We start from the raw sequence: 23,299 nt of genomic DNA on the forward strand, positions 1-23,299 counted from the left end.
GGAGTCTGACGGCTTGGGGGAGGAACTGTTCTGCAGTTTTGCAGCGAGGCCTGGATGCTCCGATACCTCTTTCTTGTTGGCAGCAGGGTGGAGAGTGTGTGTGTTCTGTTCATCTGAACGTAGCGTTTTGTGGGAGAAACGTTTCGTCACTTATCCAAGTGACTTCTTCAGTCTCAGCTGACTGCAAGTCAGGAGTCAAGGAGGCCATTTACGTAAAAAGGGAAAGAGAATCTCTGAATTGAGGAGGGGGCCTAAGGGTACATCTGTCACCATCTTACAATGCTGTGATTGCAGCCATTCCCCAAATCTCTGTGAATTTCATTCACTGGTGCTGGTTTCAGTCATTATGCAAATGTACTGTTTATAAGATTGAAACCTGCAGTCAGCTGAGACTGAAAAAGTTTCGTGGATGAGTGACGAAACGTTTCTCCCACAAAACGCTACGTCCAGATGAACAGAATCAACTTTTGGAGACATTGATGGATGTATTAGGAGAAACTCTGGGTTCAGGATCTTCCCCAAAGATAGTCAATCTGCCCAAGACCACAACCGCCAGTTATTTAAAACCGCCATTGTAAATGGCTCACGACTTCATGTCAGCCAGTCTGCTGTTGCTACTAACAAGTCTGAGCACCAGGAAGCGACGGAACACTGAACACCGCTGTAATACGTTTTACCACCAGAGGGCGCAGGAGATACATCGGCTTTCTCCGTTTGACAGTCGCTCATGTCCGTCGCGGCATTTTCCCTCCTCGGGTATCTTCGGCGGTACTCGGTTGCTAACGGTCGGTATGTTCAAATGTTCGGCTGCAGCTCCTCCTGAGTCTCAAGTGAAGAAAGAGCGGAGAGAAAAGAGACCCCCGGACCGGACAGAAGGAGTCTCAGAGCGGGATGACGGTGCTGCAGGAACCTGTCCAGGTATGAAAACACATCTTTGGCTCGTTGTCACGCGTGGGGAGCGGAGCATGTATGAAGTTTGTGCCTGTCTCTGCGCCCGGCCTTAGCGGCGGGTGCAATCCGTGGTGAGAGCGCTGTTCCTCGGCCGCAGGCCCTACAGAGGCCCGCTGACGGCACAGAGAGAGTTTTCTGCGATTATTGGTGGTCGTTAGTACCTTCTGTCACGGCCCGTTCGGGTCACGCAGAGCTGTTAATTTACACCCGGTACAGCTGAGATATGTCATGCCAGACACCTTTTAAAGATTTGTCAGATTAAGATTCCAGGTATTTCCGATCTAATTAAAGGGGAAATTGGTCAGTTTATTTGATATTTCATGATTCGTTTTGTTCCGCACATCTTTTGGGCTCAGATCCAAAAAACGAACACTGTCTAATTTTAAAATAAATCCGGAATCCGAGCAGGTCCATCTGAAGAGGCCTGAGTCCGGCTGAGGGGAAATGACCCGCGGAGAGCGAACAGACACTCTTTAAAGTCAGTATTTCACCGGAACCAACTGTGGGTGGATCACTGACTGTGAGCAGTATTTGTCATAGAACAGGACCCGATGTTCTTAAGTATATCACGGAGTTTAAGATGTGTGCAGGTGAGAGTGCCGAGAGAAACTGTTGGATTTCATATGGAGTTCTGTGTTAGCATGACTCGGTTAGCAGCTAACGCAGTTGCTAGCACTCAATGGAGCTTCAGTGAGGAGGAACTCTGCTTTAAAGTTCATAAAACGATCAAATCCGTTCCTTCGGGGTCTGTTAATGTCAGAGTCTGATCGCAGATCAGAGAACAGATGAAGGTATCCCGCGGCCGTTAGACTCTCACAGCTAACACAGGCTAATGGCAGCTAACTGCCCGGTAACATGAACCGCCGTTAGCTGTTAGCTGCCATGTCAGCCGCGGACTGATGGGTAATGTCTCCTCACAGGTGTGTTTGTGATCTCACTCGGGTAAACTGTGACTGCAGAGTTAAAGTGAAGTGACGTCAGTAACGGAACTGCTGCAGTGATCGATCAGCGTATTGATCAATAACTTTCCTGAGTTTGACCCATCGATAACAGTCTGGCATAAACACGTCCTGTCTCACATGATGCTCTCAGGTGTGTGTTTGGAGTGCTGACCAATGGCAGCACACAGAGTGTTGATCTAACTACGGTATTGGCTATTGATTATGTATGGCTCGCTGTGAGCAGGTACAGGTGACACAGCCTTTATTTTAACCTGGAGTCAAAAACTGTTTACAGTCAGGTAAACCTGTACTGCTGGTAGTCGTTCAGCTTTCTAATGAACAATACCAGCGTTTGATCAATAACTTTGTGTTTACTGTTGAAATACACTGATTATAGCTGAGTGTGGGAGGAGATCTGTTTCTCACAGCAAACTGAGCCAGGAGTTCTGGCTAAATAATGCAGATTTAATGCAAAATCAATCTGAGAAGCTGCACAGATACACCAACGTGTGTGTGGAAACAGTAGGCTTACAGAAGCTCGTCCGTGTCTCCACATGTGGAGGTGATGTGAGACACATCTATGCAGCTGTGTGTCTGGTAACGAGGGCCGGTGACTGAAGTTGGATGTTTTCTGCTCTGCTTGCTGTCGTTGCATTGTTACAGTGAAGTGGGCAAATACATTTATGATGTCACTGCGTGCCGTTGTGTCGTAAGTGGTGAGAACGCTGCTGTCTCTATGGAAATGAGCGGCTTTGCTTCTTTTTCCAACTTCAAACGGCCCAAATCTCCACACTCTAACTCCTCCCACCTCCTTTTCAGCGGCGTCCTCATCTTCAGAGCCTCAGCTTGTCTTGACTTTTCATTGATGTTTTCTGACATCATTTCCTTTTTCTCACTCAGGCTCCTACTGTTAGGACAGGTGTGGTCCTTCCACGCTCTGTGGCTCAGCCTATCCTGACCTGGCTTTGGTAGGGTGGGCAGTTGGAGGGTCATGCCTATTGGAGCCCTTGAGCTCTGGATTCTGAACTCTGATCTTCCTCCTCACCTTAAGCCTCACTCCTGGACTGTAGTTGGGGCTCTAACATAAGAAATCCTACAGGAATGTATTTAATCTCAACATTGTCGCATTGAGTTACGGTCGGCAGATCAGACATGCGAGCGTTTGAGACATGGCTGAACAACAGCATGATGTCTGTTGGGTCTGCGCTTCGCAGGCCCCGCTGGTTTAGAAACCTATTTCTGTGAACAAAGCAAGACAGACTCGAGCTCATGCCAGATAACATTAGACTGTAGTGTCTTTAAACTAATTTCCCTCTGATCAACAGTTTGATTACGTTCTCACATCACGAGAGTTTATTTTCCTAAGTGCCACTGAGATAGATCCACTTTAAAAGAAGTCTCATATATGGCCGTGAGGAGAAGAGAAACTTACAGCAGCGCTGTACTCGGCAGTTCACCTCAGAGTCGCTGTCATCAATCACAACTGAGCTACGTCGACTCAGGTCTGGGATCATCACTGATTTCGACAACTGATTCAAAGGTCCTGACTCAGATTCGGTTTGGGACTCAGTCACAAATGTCATGATGATGATGATGATCATATTTCTTGGATGCGCAGTCATTAAGATGGGCGGAGCAACGTAATCATGCACGGACTGATGTGAAGACCAAACATGGACAAACTAATTTCCCAAAAAATTTGGTCTGTCAGCGTTAACACGTTAATCCGGTGTTGACGCGACTAAAATTTGTAACGCTCTCAACCCATCTGAAGCGCAGAATGAACAAACTTTGGACAAACTGCCTGGAATACGTTGACAGAGACATTTCAGGGATTGTAGCTCAGTCCGGTCCTGATAGGTTAGTTGTTAATCGTCTTTGTCATAATGTCGCTTATTTGGGATGAAAGACGTAAACCTAAGGATGTAACCAAAGCGGTGTGCTGCTTGTGCAGACGTATAGTGCAAGCTAGAGCAGGGCGATATGGCCAAAAATATTTATCACGATATATATTTGAAAATTTGCGATAACGATATAATTGATGCGAGACAAAATACAACTCCACAACATTACTAGCGCAAAAAGACAACCTTCCATTTATTTTCACTTAAACAAGAAGCTGGTTTTTATGTACATTGAAGCTTTATAAAAATGTAACAGTGCAAATGCAAATTCCTTGCTTAAAGTTTAACCAAAAGGCATTTCCAGTAGAAATGGTCTGACATATCCTGAGCATAACCATGTATAATATCCACTGAAGTTAAAAAAAGGTGCTTTGCAACATTAAACTGCAGTGTGCAGTACGTATTTTTCGGACCATAAGGTGCACGGGATTATAAGGCACATTAAGCGAAACAAAGCAGTCAGATAAATCAAACTTTATTAAACTCATTCTTCTTGCTTCCTCCACTTCTGTACCATTGATTCATTAATGTTGAATTCTCTGGCAGCTGCTCTATTCCCATGTTGTTGCAGTATATTAATGACTAACCTTGTATTGTGGATGGATTATCTCAGTTCTCCTGACTGAAGTTTGGTCCGTTTACAGTATCCTGCCATGCGATTGCATTTGTCTCTAATTATCAGGAACCTTAACGTTAACTTTTATAAGTGGAAAAGTGTTAGTGTTCGTCCTCCAGATTCACTGTTTATGTTATGCTAACATAGCTGTGTCACTAGCGATCACGTAGCACATCATTATATACCAGCTAGCCCAACTTCAGTAACCCTACAAACGTCACTGCTGTTTAGTTTCCTGTCTTCATTTATGTTGGACGTGATAGCAGAGCTGTACGTTTGAATTTTTTTTAGAAATCTCTCAGTCAGAACATGCTATATCATGCTTAGGTAACTAGCGAAACTAGCGAGCTAACTTCCGCTAGCTTCCTGCTAGCTCCTAACTCCGTTAAATGTAATAAATTTTGTTTTCATGGATGCCTGGAAGTTAAACTTCATAGTTACACCTGGTTAAGCAGCAATGCTGATCGTATTAAAGATGAAAGAATTTAGACAGTTTTTAACTCTCAGTGATGCTGCAGTGTTCGTTTGACCTGAAATATATGGAGTTTAGGACCCAGATTACTCCCAGATTTAAGAGCATCTTAGTCCGACAAATACGACAATAACGACGGCTGCTTGCATGTTCTGCAAAAAAATGTGCTTTGTCGTGTATCTGACGGACAAACACCAAACCAGTTCCACATGACTGAAGTTGCACCATTTTTACAAACGAATTCTGGTTCATCTGTTTCACTCAACAATCGGCCATGTGCGTATGAAAACAAAGGCACTGCGCATGCGTGTTTTACTCCCATTCTATCGCGATATTTCATTTTCCTATCGTTGCCTAACATTATACCGGTATTACCGTGAACGGTATAATATGGCCCAGCCCTAGTGCAAGCAAAGCTCTCAAACGCGGCTAACTTTCAATTAGAGCTGGGCGATAGAACGATAACGATATGTATCGCGATATAACTTTTTCTCGATAGAAAAATTAAACTATCGCAATAGACCTCGCCGCTCTTCTCCTCTTTGAAAAAAAAAAAAGAACAGCCAATCCAAATTAAGTAGCGCAGAGCCGAACCAATCACAGCCGCAGCGTCATGTCACGTGACTTGTTACGTACAGCACAAGTGCCAAGCCACATGTGTATTTGTTTGGGAAGCAGCCAGCCACCGTACCGCCCGGGTAATGGAGGAAATGAGTGTGCAGACTAGAAAAATCAACCGAGCGTTACCGAAGAGAAAACAGATGATGGTTCCAACGCCGGAGAGATTGTCGAACGGAAGAGCCATAGAAGTTCCGTAGTGTGAAGGTATTTCGGCTATTTCAAGTCTGACAAAAAACAGAGTAGCGTGCACTGTAAATTGTGCCGAAAGCAAGTCTGGAAATACAATAAACTGGTGCATGCGCTACGTCCACACGTACCCGGGCATTCTTGAAAACGCAGATTTTTCTATGCGTTTGCACCTTTAGTCCACACGTAAACGGCGTTTTTGGTCACTGAAAACGAAGATTTTTAAAAACTCCGGCCAGGGTGGATATTTTCTAAAACTCCGTTTTTGCATTTACGTGTGGACTAGAAAAACGGAGAAAACGCAACGTCAAAGGTGTGCGCATTTTTTGACGTCACACTGTGCGCCACGTTATTGTTTCGGTGAAATGAATTTCTACAATACTGTTACTGTTAATTGTACTCTCTGCAGTGTTTAAATGCTTACATATACACACAGTTACTGTCCCTCCACACATACGGCTCGGTTCTGCTTCTATGCCCCAGCTTTGTTTACTTTTTCCCACCGAGGCTTCTAGACTTCTGATTGGCCAACATTTCTGCACGGTTAGGAATCTAGCTCCACCTGCTGCTTTGGCATGTTCATAGCAGCGTTTTCCTTCGTTTCTGCCTTTATGTGTGGACGGAATTATTTTTTAAAATGAAAACGGAAAATCTCCGTTTTCAAAAATACCCGTGTACGTGTGGACGTAGCCTCAGTCTCTGACTGGAAGCGCTAATTCGTCATTCAGCTTTTGTCAGACTAAAGTAACTGTTAAAACTGTTTGAAAAGCTCAGCTATACAACAAGGATTGAGAATTTCCTTTTAGTTCTCAGTTTATTTGATATTGACAAAAGTTAGTCAGTTTTGTCTGTTCTTCTGTAAAACAAACTAAGATTTATTTTTAGAATTAATATTTTGGTTCTAAGTGGAATTGACAATTTAGTCTGTTTCATTTGTTCTATTTTGAAACTTAAACGCTTTAGCGGCTGCCTTTTGTGTAGTTTGCAATATTTGCCTTTATTTATCTGAAAAAGTCTCATGTTCCTTAAGTACATCTACCCTATTGAACTTATTATGGGAAATTACTTGTGAGCAACGACACATTTAAATCTTACAAATATAGTTATTTGGCTGAACCCAGCGATACCAGACCATGCCGTGCAGCCGACGGGGTTCTTTTCGGTTTACCGCATGGACAGGACAATGGAGTCGGGGAAGAAAAGAGGTGGTGGAGTGTGTTTGATGGTGAACAACAGATGGTGCGACAGCACAAACATCTCCCCACTCACACGCTCTTGCTCGCCCAATCTGGAGCTTTTGATCGTTAAGTGTCGCCCTTTCTATCTCCCTCGGGAATTCACTGCGGTCATTGCCTGAACTGTTTACATTCCGCCTCACGCGGACTCGGACACTGCCTTATGTGAGCTACATGAGGCTCTCACACATCAACAAACACTTCACCGAGATGCCGCACTCATTGTTATGGGAGATTTTAACAGAGTGAATCTCAAACGGACATTTCACAACCTTCACCAGCACATCAACTGCCCCACCCGGGGCACGAGGACATTAGACCACTGCTACACCCCGTTCAAGAACTGTTACAAGGCTCAACCCCTGCCGGCATTTGGAAAATCGGACCATTCCGCCATCTTCCTCATACCTGCTTACAAACAAAGGCTAAAGCAGCAACCACCAATCAGGAGGGAGGTCGCTCGCTGGACGGACCAATCGGTGGCCGCGCTGCAGGACGCACTGGATGACGCAGACTGTGACATGTTTCGGCGCAGCTCTGATGACATCAACATGTTTACGGAAGCGGTTGTGGGATTTATCGGGAAACTAGCGGACGACACAGCAGAAAGAACTATCATCCGAACGTTTCCCAACCAGAAGCCGTGGGTGGATAAAAACATCCGCGACGCTCTGAGATCACGCACCGCTGCCTACAATGAAGGGCTTGTCTCCGGTAATATGGACCTATACAAGGCTGCGTCCTACAACGTGCGCAGCGCGGTCCGAAAGGCAAAGCGGAGCTACGGGGAAAAACTAGAGTCACAGCTACGACAGTGCGACTCTAGGAGCCTGTGGAAAGGACTGCGGACTATAACGGACTATAAACGACCAGCTTCTTCAATGATGAATGCCGATGCTTCACTGGCTGATGAGCTGAACACGTTTTATGCTCGCTTCGACGCCGCAGCAATTAAAACAACAAACGGCTGCGCGCGCTCGGAGTGCACCAGTGAAGAAAATGCATTCGTCATCACAGAGCATGCCGTGAGGAACACCTTCAGGAGGGTGAACACCAGGAAGGCAGCAGGACCAGATGCAATCCCTGGCCGGGTCCTTAGAGCCTGCGCTGATCAACTAGCGCCGGTGTTCACGGAGATCTTCAACCTCTCCCTGGCCCAAGCTGTGGTTCCCACGTGCTTCAAACGGTCCATTATTGTCCCTGTTCCAAAGAAACAACAGCCCGCTTGCCACAATGACTACCGTCCAGTAGCACTGACTTCAATTGTGATGAAGTGTTTTGAAAGACTGATGAGAGATCACATCACTTCTTCACTTCCTCCCACCATCGACTCACTTCAGTTTGCTTACCGGACTAATCGTTCCACAGACGATGCCATATCTCACCTGCTCCACACATCCCTGAGTCACCTGGACACTGGCAGAGGGAATTATGTTAGGATGCTGTTCGTGGACTACAGTTCAGCATTCAACACAATAATTCCCTCTAACCAAGTTGACGGATCTAGGACTCAGCTCATCACTGTGTCAGTGGATCCTCAACTTCCTCACAGACAGACCCCAACAGTGAGGGTGGGAAACAAGTCTCCCCCTCCATCTCACTCAGCACTGGAGTGCCTCAGGGCTGTGTTTTAAGCCCCCTGCTGTACTCACTGTACACTTATGACTGTGTAGCCACATCCGACACCACCTCCATTGTCAAGTTTGCTGACGACACTGCTGTTGTGGGCCTGATCTCCGACAACATCGAGACGGCCTACCTGGAGGAGATTAGGAACCTGGAGACCTGGTGCCAGGAGAATAACCTCCTCCTAAACATCAGCAAGACTAAGGAGCTGATCGTGGACTTCACTACAAAGCAGGCGAGGAATTACAAACCCCTCATCATCAGTGGCACGCCAGTGGAGAGAGTGGACAGTTTCCGATACCTGGGTGTCCACATCACTCAGGACCTGTCATGGTCCTGTCACATCAACACCCTGGTTAAGAAAGCCCGTCAGCGTCTCTTCTTCCTCAGAAGACTTAGAGACTTCCATCTGCCACTGAAGGTGCTCAAGAACTTCTACTCCTGCACCATCGAGAGCGTCCTGACGTCAAACATCTGCACCTGGTTTGGGAACAGCACCAAGCAGGACAGACGAGATCTGCAAAGGGTGGTGCGCTCGGCAGAACGCATCATTCAATCAGAGCTCCCTGACCTGCTGTCCATCTACACCAAGCGGTGCAAGTCCAAAGCTAGGAAGATTATGATGGACCTCTCCCATCCCAACAATCGACTCTTCTCACTGTTGAGGTCTGGGAAGCGCTTCCGCTCCCTTAAGGCCAAAACAGAGAGAATGAGGAGGAGCTTCTTCCCCCAGGCTATTCGGGCCCTGAACCAGGTGTAGGACTGGACTCTCCCAAACACGTCACTATAAGACTGGACTCTCACACACGTCACCACACGCACCACCACACATTTCCTATAATCCTATAATTCCTATAATTTATAATCCTTATCTTTATAATGTCTTCTGCTATTTGCACATTCTTTACTGTAAATTCCTAAGTTAATTTGTAAATTTTTGTAGTAAATTGTAAATATTGTAGAACTTTTCTTCTGTCATTTAATGGTCGGGCATTGTACAGCTACAAGCATTTCACCCCCATGTCATACTGTGTATGGTTGTGTGTGTGTGACAAATAAAATTTGAATTTGAATTTGAATATATCGTGATAGATATCGTTATCGCCTGAAATGAAAAAAACATATCGTGATATGAAAAAATCTTATATCGCCCAGCTCTACTTTCAATTCAATTCAATTTTATTTATATAGCGCCAAATCACAACAAAAGTCGCCTCAAGGCGCTTCATAGATACAGAGACTGGTTGGGGTGAGAGAAGGAAGACAGGATAAAAGACAAAGACTAACTGGCATGAGCATGTGCGTGTTCACCATCCGGCTGAGAATGCTAGGCTATCAGCAGCTTCTGCAGCTCTGTCAACAAGGATTTGGCGCTCTCTGAGGAGGGGGCTGTTTTTTCTGTTGATAGGATCTATTAGCGCCATCATTATTGGCAAACTTACTCATGGGCAAATAAATCAAAACGATGGGCAATAGGCTGATAATCGATAGATTCTTCCAATCGCCCAACCCTAGTTTACAGTCGCTTCAGGACAATAACAGTAACAGACAAATGACAATATTTTATAAAGTTTACAAAATATAAGAAATAGCTCAGTTATAAATATTACAGAGGTGAAATATACACGATCAAGATTTTACTCTAACCTGGAAACTTTGTTATTTTACTGCAAAAGGCTGTTGCTGCTGCACTGTGAGCTGTGTGTTAGGTGGAGGGAGTTCAGTTATATCCACAGGCAGAAAAGATTTCCTGTGTCGTTCAGTGATGCATTATGGGTAATCTCAGTTTCTCACTGAATGTGCAGACTCATCATCAACAGTTTACGAACAGGGTTCATGCAGGTGCTTGAAACCCTTGAAAATTCGTGGACTTTAATGTCTTTTCAAGGTTTAAAGATTTCGGTTGTGGTGCTTAAAACAGCTGCAAACTGTTTTTCATTCAGCACAAATAACTGTCTGAATACTTTTCTTATCACATAGAGACATAAAATCAGTCGCAAGTTTGTCCGCCTAGGGCTGCTTGCACCTCTGCATGTCAGTTTGCCCCCCCCCCCCCCCCCCCCCCCCCCCCCAACATGGGTGGGTGCACTAACATTACTCCAGGTTGCCGTTTTAATGAGTGTTTGAGTATTACATTACGCATGCTAATTTTTAAAGTTATTATTATTTTTTTGCTAACTATTAAACTCACTGGACAAATGATTGAAGTGCACTGAGTGTGATGCAATACAGCAGCGCTACGCAGTTAGTTATGGTGATTTATGTAACTCTGTGTCTTTGGCAACACCTCAGGGGGAAACAATGGTAATACGATTCATACGTGCACAGAGTTGACACGTTTTTGTGCTCCCGAAGTTCCCCGGCCTTCATTCAAAACGTGTTTATTGTGAGCACCTACACATGAAACAAGCTCACACTGAGGCCTTTGGGCACTATCAGGAGACACATATGTTTCATACTTTAAGGCTGCCTGCTTATTTAAGGGAGATGATACATGATGGCTGTACATATTAATATTACAGATGATAGATTAAATGAACAGGTTTTCGATGCTCGTGCATTCTTAAAGTCTCCTATGTCGAATGAACTGAGTGAGTCATGTGTCCACAGCCCCTCCCAGTCAGAGCTTTTCTCCCTGCCTGTTTACTATACATGATGTTATTAGCACAAACACTTTCAAGGTGATCATTTAGGACTTCAACAATAATACACACAGCAGTGTAGTTAAACATCTTACAGTTTTATGTTGAGTGTCACACAGTAAAGAAGCATCAGTATTTGTTGAGAAGACTTTTTCATCTGGCCTGACTGTGTGTTATTTTGTGGTGTTTGGTACAGGTCTCTTGTTTTGTTGGGTTGTTGTTTCCAACAGGAGATGAATATCTCTAACAAGTTAATTTGTTCGTATTTCCACATCTTAATTTTAAGCTAAATGTGTGTTTTGAGTTGCTTTTTAACAAAGGTGTTTAAGCCGAGGGTGTTTTGCTTTAAATTTCACATGGTCTTACTGAGGTGATGTGACGTGAAACATCTATTTTTTTTTTTTGGTAATGTCCTTGAAAATGAACCTTAAAAGGTGCTTGAATTTGACCCTGATACAGGCCTGTATAAAACACTCCACAGAGCTGGGGGACACGGGAGGCTATCTTGGTCGTAGACGAAACCTGTGAGGCGTCGGCTTTCAGCGCCGTGTCCGTGCCGTCAGGTGAACGTGTTTCCACGTTTTAGTGGAATCGTTGACCTGGTCTTTCTTTTGTGAGCTTTAAGCTGATTCTGGAGTTTCAAACACATTTATATTTAAAAATCGATGTCAGGATTTAATTCTTCGATAGTGCGTTATTCAAGTTAAAATCGATTTGAATCAGGAAATCTTTTTTTTTTTCCAACCCTAGTTAACTTCTTGAAATAAAAACATACAATCAGGTAAATAAGTACCTGAGCAATGAGCGTGGACACTTGACCCGGTAACTGAGGTTTGTTATCGTGACACAAAAGACTGATAAGCATGAAAATTCATATCTCGTCCACTGTCATTTGAGGGTTTGTCGGTAACGTGGTGAAAATTGTGTGACATGAAGTCGGGCAGGGATACACTCCACAGCATCACTGAACAAAGTCTTGCTCCACATAGTGAGCAAGATGCTTGTTGCGACAGCCTATTTACACTTGTTTATTTACTTTAGCTACATCTAGGCGTGGGCGGTATAAACGTATACGGTAGAAACCATATAAATTTGGCCAACGGTAGAGAGTTTGACTATATACGCGATAGCGTATGTTGATGGTGTCATCGAGCTGCGCCTGTTTTGGTCGAAAGAATTGCAGCGTCTGCAAACAACATCATCTGCAAATTATACTGCGCTTCCTCCACTTCCATACCATTGATTCATTAATGCCGAATTCTCTGCAGCTGCTCTGTTCCCATGTTGTTGCAGTATATTAATGACTAACCTCGTATTGTGGATGGATTATCTCAGTTGTTCTGGTCCGTTTACAGCATCCTGCCATGCGATTGCATTTGTTCCTGACCAGCAGGAACCCTCACGCTAAATTTTATCGAATGGAAAAAAGTTAGCGGTCATCCTCCAGCTTCACTCTGTTTATGTTATGCTAACCTAACTGTTTTGCTAGCGATCACGTAGCACATCATTATATACCAGCTAGCCCAACTTCAGTAAACCTACAAACATCACTGCTGTTTAATTTTCTGTCTTACTTTATGTTGGAAGTGACAGCAGAGCTGTACGTTTGAATTTTTTTTATTAATCTCTCAGTCAGAACATGCTATATCATGCTTAGGTGGAAACTAGCGAGCTAACTTCTAACTCCGTTAAATGTAATAAATTCTGTTTTCATGGATGCCTGGATGTTGAACTTAATTGTTACACCTGGTAAAGCAGCAACGCTGATCATTTTATTAAAGATGAAAGAATTTAGACAGTTTTTAACTCTCAGTGATGCCGCAGTATTTGTGTGACTTTGGGACCTGACTACGGCAGCCGTAATGCTCCGACAATCCCTCAAGCCGTGCGGCTTCGTAGCTTACCAAAGTTGGACTGAAACATTTTTGACAGATTTTAAAGCGCCGTGTACCACATAAATTCGGTTCAAGGTCAGTAAGCACAGCCAGAATTCATAGAAAAGGCGCACTGTCAATTTTTGAGAAAGGATTTTAATTGTGCCTTATAGTGTGTAAAATACGTTATACAGAAGAAAAGAATATATGCAACATGTATTGTTACCGCATATGCTTCAAATTATACCGCGATATGGATTTTAAGCCATATCACCCAGCCCTAGCTACATCTACATGTTTAGCAGGTTTTTCACTGTTTCAGGATTATTACATGTCCAGCGTGGCCGACAAGTTAATGTTATGTGGTATGCTCATCTAGCATACGTGGCTAACTTCAGGAAGCTAACTTCAGCGAGCTCCGTGATCCACCGTGGCAGTGATGACGTGACTCTTCGATTCAGTTCCTCTGGTACCAATGAGCTCATAAAGAGTCAAATGAATGTCGGGCACACCTGAGGCCAGCGCATTGCTGTGGACCCCGACAGTTTATCATGTGACCTGTTGTAAGATGACTTGCCCCTCCCAGCTGCGCCTCACTTATCTGTCTCTGTCAGGCTGCAGTGTGGCAGGCTCTGAACCACTACGCCTACCTGGACGCTGTTTTCCTCGCAGAGAGGCTCTACGCTGAAGGTAACACCTGTCTGTGTGTCCACATACACTCCTGTCAGTACCTGTTTTTCACCCGTGTGTCTCACCTGTGTGTGTCAGTGAGGTCAGAGGAGGCGCTTTATCTGTTGGCCACATGTTATTATCGCTCGGGGAAGCCCTACAAAGCCTACCGGCTGCTGAAGGCTCACAGTTGCTCCACGCCACAGGTTCGATTCCTGCTGGCAAAGTGCTGCGTGGAGCTCAGCAAGTAAGAACACATGGCCACACACACACACACACACACACACACACACACACACACACACACACACACACAGAGGTAAATGTAAAAGTAGTCAGAAATGATAAACTTCAGGAAATAGAGTCCATTCGGACCCCGCCTCTCTGACCCCGCCTCTTTGTCTCTCAGGCTGGCGGAAGGAGAGCAGGTTCTGATTGGTGGTGTGCTGAACAAACAGAAGAGTCAGGATGACATCATCACAGAGTTTGGAGACTCCGCCTCTTTCACGCTATCTTTACTGGGGCACATTTACTGGTAAGAACCAAACTCACCTGCGCTCCACAGGTGAGGATGCTCTGCTGACTCACCTGTCTCTCTCTCTCTCTCTCTCTCTCTCTGTGAGCAGTAAGACAGATCGTGTTGCCAAAGGTGCCGAGTGTTTTCAGAGGAGTCTAACTCTCAACCCGTTCCTCTGGTCGCCTTTCCAGAACCTCTGTCACCTAGGTAACGCACACATCCTCCTGTGGAGTCATGAGCACTGTCAGGCTCCACGTGACTTCAATTACACTTGATGCTTTGTGTTTTAGGAGAGAAACCAGACCCAGATCAGGTGTTCAGGTTGTCCTCGCTACAGAACTGCTCCATTGCCCCACCTCCACCATCTGTAAGCCCTGCCCAGAACTCCTCCCATAGATTAGACACCGCCCTCATGGAGACGCCACAGGACACGCTGGTGAGCAACACAAATGCACCTGCAGTGCGGCTGTTTGAGCTTTGACCCATGAGCAGCTGACAGCGTTTTTGTTTTTTAGGAGTTGAATCGTCTGAATCTGGAATCGTCAAACGGAAAGCTGGCGTCTGATTTGTCCGTCTCCTACATCGACTCCTCCCTCATCTCTCCAGACACCGGCTCCTTATTGGGGAACACGGTTTCTATGGCGTCAGCTGGCTCACTTTTAGCTAAACAGAACAAGCCCAAGAGTGGGCGGAGTTTACTTGGAGGTCCTGCAGCCCTCAGCCCACTAACGCCAAGGTGAGTACAACACCTGCACAGGTGAGTTGGAGTCTTACCTTTGCAGCTGGAAGTGTGTTTACAAACTGTGTGTGTGTGTGTATGTGTAGCTTTGGCATCCTGCCCTTGGATCCCAGCCCAGGAGACCCCACATATCTACAGAACTATTCATCCACTATGGAAACACAAACTACAGCCCCCAGCAAGAAGGTAACAGCACAGACACACACAAACAGACAGGAGTGTCTGTGATTTCACCTTTGAGTTCTGGAGCTGAAAAGAGCCAATCAGGAAGATGTTTGCTCATGTAACAGACAGGAGTCGCCCCCTGCTGGTCACCAGTCAGCTATGTCGAAGCTTTGAATAATAACAGAGATGTGACAAACAAGAAGCACATTACTGTCATACTTCACACGTAACCTTCATAACATCATCAAATGGCTCGCACTTAACACTGCATTTCAAAATAAGGGACTTCCTGTCAACACCTTTGACCTTAATCCTAACTCAGTGGTTCTGAAATAAATGACAACAATGACATGTTTCAGTTTTTCTTCTTGACCCCAGTAATGTTCACAACAAGGCTAGTACAGGTTAAACACTTCCTGTTCACCTCACAGGAAGTTACATCATTCCCTTTGAGAAACACAAACAGTCCCTAGCCGTAGGATGATATCCACCCCTCTTCCTCTGCTCACCTGTACCTGTCTCTCCGTCTCAGGCTGTTTCCAGGATCAGTCAGTCCAAGTCTGTCTTCAGTCAGAGCGGTAACAGCAGAGACGTTCTCCCCATCCCCTTCAACCAATCGCAGACCTCTGCACCTCACAGCAGGTAACTATGGCAGCCAATCACAGGACCTGCTGCACAGCAGGGATCAGTTCCGACTGCCCGATGATCCAAACGTGTCGGCCCTTCAGCTGCTTTGATCTTCTTTAGGTGATCTTCAGGAGGAAGATGAGAAGCTGAAAATTGTATATGATGACTCGTAATTTCACTTTACCACCTCTGATGGACTTGCAGGTACCAGTGTGTCCACCTCTGATCACCTGTCTGTGTCTCAGTGGCTCTCCTCAGGTCCTCAGTCCCAGCATGTCGGGGCCGCCAAATGTTCAGCCCAGAAGAAGCTCCAGATTGTTTACAAGCGCCAGCTCTACTGCCAAGGTACTCACTGTAGTACTCACTGTAGTAGTAAGTTAAATCTAACCACTACATGCTGTAGTAGCACCTGTTTGGTGCCTCCAGCCTTCCTCCTGACTGTCCTTCTCCTCTCTGCAGGAGAACAGTAAGAAGCTGAAGATGAAGTTCCCGACAAAGATCCCGAACAGGAAGACGAAGTGTAAATCGGCGAAGACGTCCAACAGCACCAACCTGAACGAGAGCCTGGACATCCTGAGACTGGATCCCAGCCTGAGTCTACCTGAGACAAAGATCCCACAGTACCAGAGGGCCGCCGCAGGTACGCCTCCAGGCTCGGCCTCCAGGCTCCGCCTCCTCCAGGGCTGCTGTAATCAATGCAGTAAGTACAGTTTATGTGACGCACCTGTTATGTTTTCAGACAGCATAATGGCGTTGCTACGGGAACTGGGACGGGGCTACCTGGCGCTGTGCTCGTACAATTGTAGAGAAGCCATAAACATCCTGACCTCGCTGCCCCCCCAGCACTACAACACCGGCTGGGTCCTCACGCACATCGGCAAGGGCTACTTCGAGCTGGCAGAGTACACACAGGTAACGCACACAGGCCTGCAGGTATCAGGCTGTTGTTCTCCTTCATCTCATAGTGGACAGAAATTATTTTTGGAGCGGCACAAATAATTTGTGTGGCATCAGATTTGATGCAGAACAGCTGATTGTTCTGTAAATAGTTTGAAATGTTTGTTGAAAAAACGCCTTGGCTGTATTTTCAGGTAAACAGCTGCAAAAAACTTCGTTGTTTGTATAACTCAGTTACTTTTTTGAAGAAGTAACTACATAATTAATTGCCCAACATTGGTCATTATTTACTGTATTTTGCAGACAGAGTTACAGACTCTCTCCCAGACCACAGACTCACAATACAAGTCAGAGCTTTATAAAAAAAAAAAAAAAAGAAAAGGAAAGTTGTGTTTTCAAAATTGGAGTTATTTTTTACTTCCAATAGTGTTAACATGCTACAGGTCATGAACAAGATTTGTTTTTTTTTTTTAATTTTCATTGTAAGTGGGCTAAAGCAGTTAATTAAAAGTAGTCTAATATAAATGTAAATGCTGTAATTTGATTATTTTAATAAACCATGTAACACGTCTGCTGTTGCTCACTGTGGTCCAAGTGTCCGCTCAGGGAGTTTGTGTGTTCAGACACATGAAACATCAGAGGGAACATTGGTTGCGACTCACCTATACACAGTGCTGTGCAAAAGTAACTTCCCTGACCTGATGACTGTCAGTGACCGATTGTTTGAGTTCAGATTCTTTGGAGAGCCAATCAGAGGTGGAGTTGCTGGTGTGTTTCAGATCACCATCCTGCTGCCCAAGTGCTCTTGAGCTTCAGGGTGTGAACTGATGGCTGGACATTCTGGCAGAGAGTGGTCCAGGTGCTGCAGCAGCCCCAGACCGTCACACCACCACGTCTGACTGTAGAAATGTCTCCGTCAATTTTTCAGACCACCTCACTTTGTCTTTAGATGGTGGTGTGACGTGCTGACGTGGTCTCATCGTGATTTAACAGCAGGGGCGGTTACCTTTGCACACAGCGCAGGTGTGTTCAGATTGGTTGTACTAGCACCGCTGGCACTGGACTCAGTTTTATCTGAAACGTATCTGTGTCACAGACATGGGGAGGGAAAAAATAAGGAAGGGGGCGGTGTCTTTGTGGTCATCTCATGGCGCACCTGCAGACTGCCTCCAGTCCAGGTGAAGCCTCATTTGGATACTGCTGGTGCTTGTCCGTTGTCATGACAATGTGTGTTTGTAGGCGGAGCGTATGTTCAGCGAGGTGCGCAGGATCGAGTCGTACAGAGTGGAGGGGATGGAGATTTACTCGACCACGCTGTGGCACCTGCAGAAAGACGTCGCCCTGTCGGCGCTGTCCAAAGACCTGACCGACATGGACAAGAACTGTCCCGAGGTAAGGAGCTCACCTGTCCAGGTCAGAAACCCACTGATTGTGTGACACTGAGACACATGTACTGTGTGTCTACAGGCCTGGTGTGTAGCAGGAAACTGTTTCAGCCTGCAGAGAGAGCACGACATCGCCATCAAGTTCTTCCAGAGAGCCATCCAGGTATGCCACGGTTACAAGCACTGATTCTGGGAAGAAGGTCTCTGGTCAGCTGGGGCCACCTCACCTGTACAGAAATGGTTTTGTGTTCTGAGTCAGCTGATGCCCCTCCCTCTCTGTACCCGTCTCAGGTGGACCCGGGCTTCGCGTATGCGTACACTCTGCTGGGTCACGAGTTCGTTCTGACAGAGGAGCTGGACCGAGCGCTCGCCTGCTTCAGGAACGCCATAAGAGTCAACAACAGACACTACAATGCCTGGTACACTGATACCGCCTCCACATTGACCACGCCCACTGACAGTACATGTATAAAGGTTCCACCACGGGGCCCTGCTCTCCCTGATAGGTGTAGCCTCTTTAGAAACAAGCAGATGCTGAGACAGCAAGTGTAGTGGTACAGACAAGGTACGCAGAGAGAGATGTGGGAATAAACCAGTGAGAATGTGAGCAGCTTTACTGCTGAGAGCAGAACCTACACCGTCGTCGTTTTCCAGAGTGGAGCACAAAAGGTCTCAAACTTAAACCTCGTGTTAGAAGTTATGAAAACACAGAGTAAAAGAGTAAAGTTACAGTTCAGTGTTGACTGTTACATAAAATCAACTGTATACAAAGTTTTTGTGTGCGCACAGGTCCACAGGCCTGAACATGATGAACTTTGACCTGCTGCTCACCACAAACACACGCAGATATTTTTCTTTTTCTTACGACTACAGTTAAACGACAGTCTTACTCGGTGAGGTAACACAACGTGTTTTTATTGTCACAGCAGCTTTTTCTTCATCATTTAAAAAAAACGCAGATATTTCTTGAACACCATAGTGGGCTGTCTGTGGGCCGCACTCCTGCTCCACACTCATAGACACTGACACCAATTTTTTTTTTTTTTTTTTTAACCCGTAATGATCGTTTTTAATCTTCTTCATTGTGTGTGTGTGTGCGCGCGCAGGTATGGTCTGGGAATGATTTACTACAAACAGGAGAAGTTTAACTTGGCTGAGATCCACTTTAAGAAAGCCCTGAGCATCAACCCTCAGAGCTCCGTGCTGCTCTGCCACATTGGAGTGGTAAGTTTTCACACGCCCACTGGAGGCGCACCTGAGCACGTGCAGAATGAACCGTTACAGTTCCAATTTTTTAGATGTTTACAAGATTTCTGTGTGAAAGGGATGTCACGACACCATGAGCCGCTTTACAGCATCCTCCATTTTGGTTTGGGGCATGAAGCGAGCAGTCATCTCGTGAGAGCCTTACTTCCACCTGCTGCTTCTCCGCATAGGAGACAAACAAATAAACATCAACCGGTTTCTGACCAGTGAGACTAATGAAGTGCAATGACTGCAACAGATGAGCTGTTAGCTCGTAGCACTGACCCTCTGGTGTGTGTGTGTGTGTGTGTGTGTGTGTGTGTGTGTGTGTGTGTGTGTGTGTGTGTGTGTGTGTGTGTGTGTGTGTGTGTGTGTGTGTGTGTGTGTGTGTGTGTGTGTGTGTGTGTGTGTGTGTGTGTGTGTGTGTGTACGCAGGTGCAGCATGCTCTGAAGAAGTCTGATGCAGCCTTAGAAACATTGAACCGAGCGATCGGTATCGACCCCAAAAACCCACTCTGCAAGTTCCACAGAGCCTCCATCCTGTTCGCCAACGACAAGTACAAGGTAATCAATACTTGTCAGAACTGACTGTGATGAATGTAATCGGCTGGTGTGAAAACACACTGAGGGTCTGAAAGCTGACCGGAAGGAAACTGTGTGACATCATAAAGTGCTCTGTGGATTAAAACCCAGAGCCAGTGACTCCCTGATCAATACTCTTCTGTTCTAACCCTGTTCTGTAATCAGATTACATAAAGCATGACCTTTGACCTTTGTCTGTGTGAAGTCATGTTATTCATACAGAAACATAAAAACATTTCAAATCTTAAAACTGAGAAAATGAATCCTTTTAATAAATTGATGAGCTCGTGAATGAGAATCAGCACGGTCCTCAGCCAGGAAAGGGTGCAGCGCCCACTCAGGGACAGCTCCTGCTCCAGGTGGGGGAGTTTAAGTATCTCAGGCTCTTGGGGTTTGATAGAAGGGAGCGGGAGAACCACGGATGGATTAGTACTGCAGTGACGCGGACGCTATACCGGTCTGTCGTGGTGAACAGAGAGCTGAGTGTATCTACGTCCTTATCCTCACCTATGGTCACAAGCTGTAGGTCATGATGGAAAGAACGAGATCGTGGATACAAGCGGTGGAAATGAGCTTCCTCTGAAGGGTGGCTGGACTCTCATTTAGAGATGGGATGAGAAGTTCAGCCATCCGGGAGGGAACCGCTGCTCCTCCACATCAAAAGGAGCCAGCTGAGGTGGTTCGGGCATCTGACAAGGATGCTCTGGGCAGGTAGGACAGCTCCGTGTTTCCTCTCTAACATCAGTCTGTGATGTTGGAGAGGAATCCTCCATCATGTGATGGAGGATTCCAGCTGTTCAGCAGTCCTGGCTCTGCTTCGTCCTGTTGTTGCTTACATGATGCTCCAGATGTTGTCAGCTGGCCAGAGGTCTGGACTGCAGGCGGGCCGGTTCAGCGACTGTGCGGCTGAGACAGATGCAGTCTGCGGTTTAGCATCCACGTTCGCAGGCAGCATCCACGTTCGCAGGCAGCATCCACGTTCGCATGCGTCTGACCTCAGATTAATTTTAAAGGAGCTTTGATGTTTCTCCATCGTGGTCACATGTGGCTTCTTCTATGCATGATGCGTGGACTGCACGCTGAGTTCTCATTGGTTGACGGCATCAGAAAGGGAGCGACAGCAGCATTCACTGCAATGTAAACGAGCAGGGAAAAAAGGAGCATGAAAACCTCAGACAACAGCAGGAGGCCACACGCCACTTAGACAGCGCCCCCTGCTGTTAGACGCTTGTACTGTTGTGCTGTCTGCCTCTCTGATCTGTGTGTGTGTGTGTGTGTGTGTGTGTGTGTGGGTGCGTGCATGCGTGCAGGCGGCTCTGCAGGAATTGGAGGAGCTGAAGCAGATTGTTCCTAAAGAGTCGCTGGTTTACTTCCTCATTGGAAAGGTAAGTGTGACCTTTGACCTCTTTTTGTCATCAGAAACGCTGTCATCACTGAAAGCTGTTCAGGTGTGCAGAGAAATTAAGCAGCTAGTCAGAGCAATCCTTGGAGCAACTGTAAGCCCGTAATTTCCTGAGTGATGAATAAATGTTCTGATGACTGTTACACCTGTGCCTCAGGTGTATAAGAAGCTGGGGCAGACTCACCTGGCTCTGATGAACTTCAGCTGGGCGATGGACCTGGACCCTAAAGGAGCCAACAACCAGATCAAGGAAGCCATCGACAAGAGATACCTGCCTGAGGACGAAGGTACGCACTGTTGCCACTGTTTGGTGATGTCATATGCAGAGAGGAAGTAGTCCACACTCATGTTTAGTTGATGGCGTTTTACCGTCTGTGGTCCTGGGTTTGATTCTTCTGTAGAATCACTGTGTTCGGCACCACTTCACAGAACAAACATGTTTTCACAGCAGAAAACTGTAAACGTGTTTAACATCATTTCCAGAATTACAAACGTAAATTTAAAATGTGTGTAGAAATCTTGCAAACAATAAACTTGATGTAAAAACGCAGCAAGGGCCTTGGCCACGCATGTATTTAAACCCGTTACAGAAGCTGTCACAATAGGACGCCACACAACTGATTTGTGCCAAAAAGTCGTTCCTGTCCATTACAGGGCAGCAGGGCAGGTCACAGCCCTGACACCTGCAGGTGTATCCCTCCTCCTGTTGTCCACCTGGGCCCATGTCCGAGTATTGTCCTTAGAAAATCTTGTTTTTCCCCGTAACTCTGGTTTTACTCGGCCAATCAACACCAAGTCAGGTTTACAGTTTGAATTTTCAACACAAGTGGAAACGGAGACTTGGTGAGGCTGCGTTGCCATGTGACGCGGACACACCGGTGTGTCCGTCAAGGGTTAAAGATTCTGTATCTCTGTTAAAATAAAATATTTCAGGGCTTTCTGACAAATACTGAATTTTGGAGTGTGTGGATCAAACGCGAAAGAAAACATCAAGGACGTCATTTCCACCCCACAGAAATGAAAAACTGCTGCTGCGGCCCGACGGGTGCCTAGCAACACGATTGTTTACACACATTTTGACATGAAGCATTTGACAATGAACTGTAACACAAGCCACACCAAGCTAGCTGTGATTGATAAATAAATATAAGAGATGAGTAACTACTGCACGGCTCAAGATGGGATGTTGAGCAGAGCGTGTGAGTGAGCCGGGAACTGATGAGCAACGAGGGAAGCGTGGCTGAACGCAGCCAAGTGAGAGCAGAGCAGCAGGAGCGGAAGCCTTCTAGTTCTGCAGTCACTAGTTTGAAATGTGCTGATGTCTTTCTAACCGTTCATTATTTTAGCACACACACATTATCCAGATTCATTTTGATCTTTCACGTTCTTCTGGAAACGTTACTCATTGAATTCTGTTGTCAGCTTATTCCGAGTTTATTTGTAAAAAAAAAAAAAAAAAAAAAAAGGTCTAACCTGTCTCCCTCCAGCAGCCGAGGTGGACGACAGTCAGGACAGCAGCATCATGACGGACGCCGACGACACGCAGCTCCACACGGCCGAGAGTGATGACGTTCTTTAACCACGCCCTTTGGCTCCGCCCCAACCCTGGCTTGAGCCAGTCCCTCCCCTGTTTTGATTGGCCAGAGGCGTACTGTTCCTAGGCAATGACAGACCTTCAGTTTAGCTCCGCCTCTCTCCCCATCCTCCTGTTGGCTGAAACGGACTGCTGGTGCCCTGAAACCCCGCCCCCTGACACTTCCTTCCTGTCATGTCATCACAGCTGGGTTTTTTTTGTTTTGTTTTTAATATTTTTCTTTTGTTTTGTTTTCCATCCTGATGGTAATAATCAATAAACATTTAAACCCCGCCCACTGTTGTCTGCTTCCTCTGTAGCCAGTCAGAGCCCAGAGTCCTTTTATAGGAAGCAAGTTCAGCTAAAACTGAGTTTGCTAATATTACCATGGTAACAGGTAATGACTCAGATCGGTGAACTCTTCTTCACG

The 23,299-nt window shown here is 45.9% G+C and overlaps 1 protein-coding gene across 4 annotated transcripts; it reads left to right on the forward strand.

The window, feature by feature from the left end:
* Positions 1 to 769: 769 nt before the first annotated feature.
* cdc27 (cell division cycle 27) lies at positions 770 to 23,163 on the forward strand. 4 transcript variants are annotated; one of them, XM_026163777.2, is made up of 20 exons: positions 770 to 918; positions 13,683 to 13,758; positions 13,837 to 13,984; positions 14,147 to 14,272; positions 14,364 to 14,461; positions 14,545 to 14,690; positions 14,770 to 14,990; positions 15,080 to 15,179; positions 15,691 to 15,800; positions 16,031 to 16,130; positions 16,245 to 16,425; positions 16,525 to 16,697; positions 17,922 to 18,074; positions 18,150 to 18,230; positions 18,359 to 18,486; positions 19,174 to 19,291; positions 19,748 to 19,876; positions 21,205 to 21,279; positions 21,454 to 21,583; positions 22,784 to 23,163. In XM_026163777.2, the coding sequence occupies exons 1-20, from the start codon at positions 892 to 894 to the stop codon at positions 22,873 to 22,875; spliced, it is 2,412 nt and encodes an 803-aa protein (XP_026019562.1). In that variant the 5' UTR covers positions 770 to 891; the 3' UTR covers positions 22,876 to 23,163. The 4 variants fall into 4 exon arrangements, with proteins under 4 accessions (XP_026019562.1, XP_080156113.1, XP_026019560.1 ...); XM_080299987.1 differs by having other exon boundaries at positions 22,787 to 23,163; XM_026163775.2 differs by lacking the exon at positions 770 to 918 and adding an exon at positions 1,488 to 1,541.
* The last annotated feature ends 136 nt before the right edge of the window (positions 23,164 to 23,299 follow it).

Source organism: Astatotilapia calliptera, chromosome 4 (assembly GCF_964374335.1).
Source record: "Astatotilapia calliptera chromosome 4, fAstCal68.1, whole genome shotgun sequence".
NCBI classification, from domain to species: Eukaryota; Metazoa; Chordata; class Actinopteri; order Cichliformes; family Cichlidae; genus Astatotilapia; species Astatotilapia calliptera.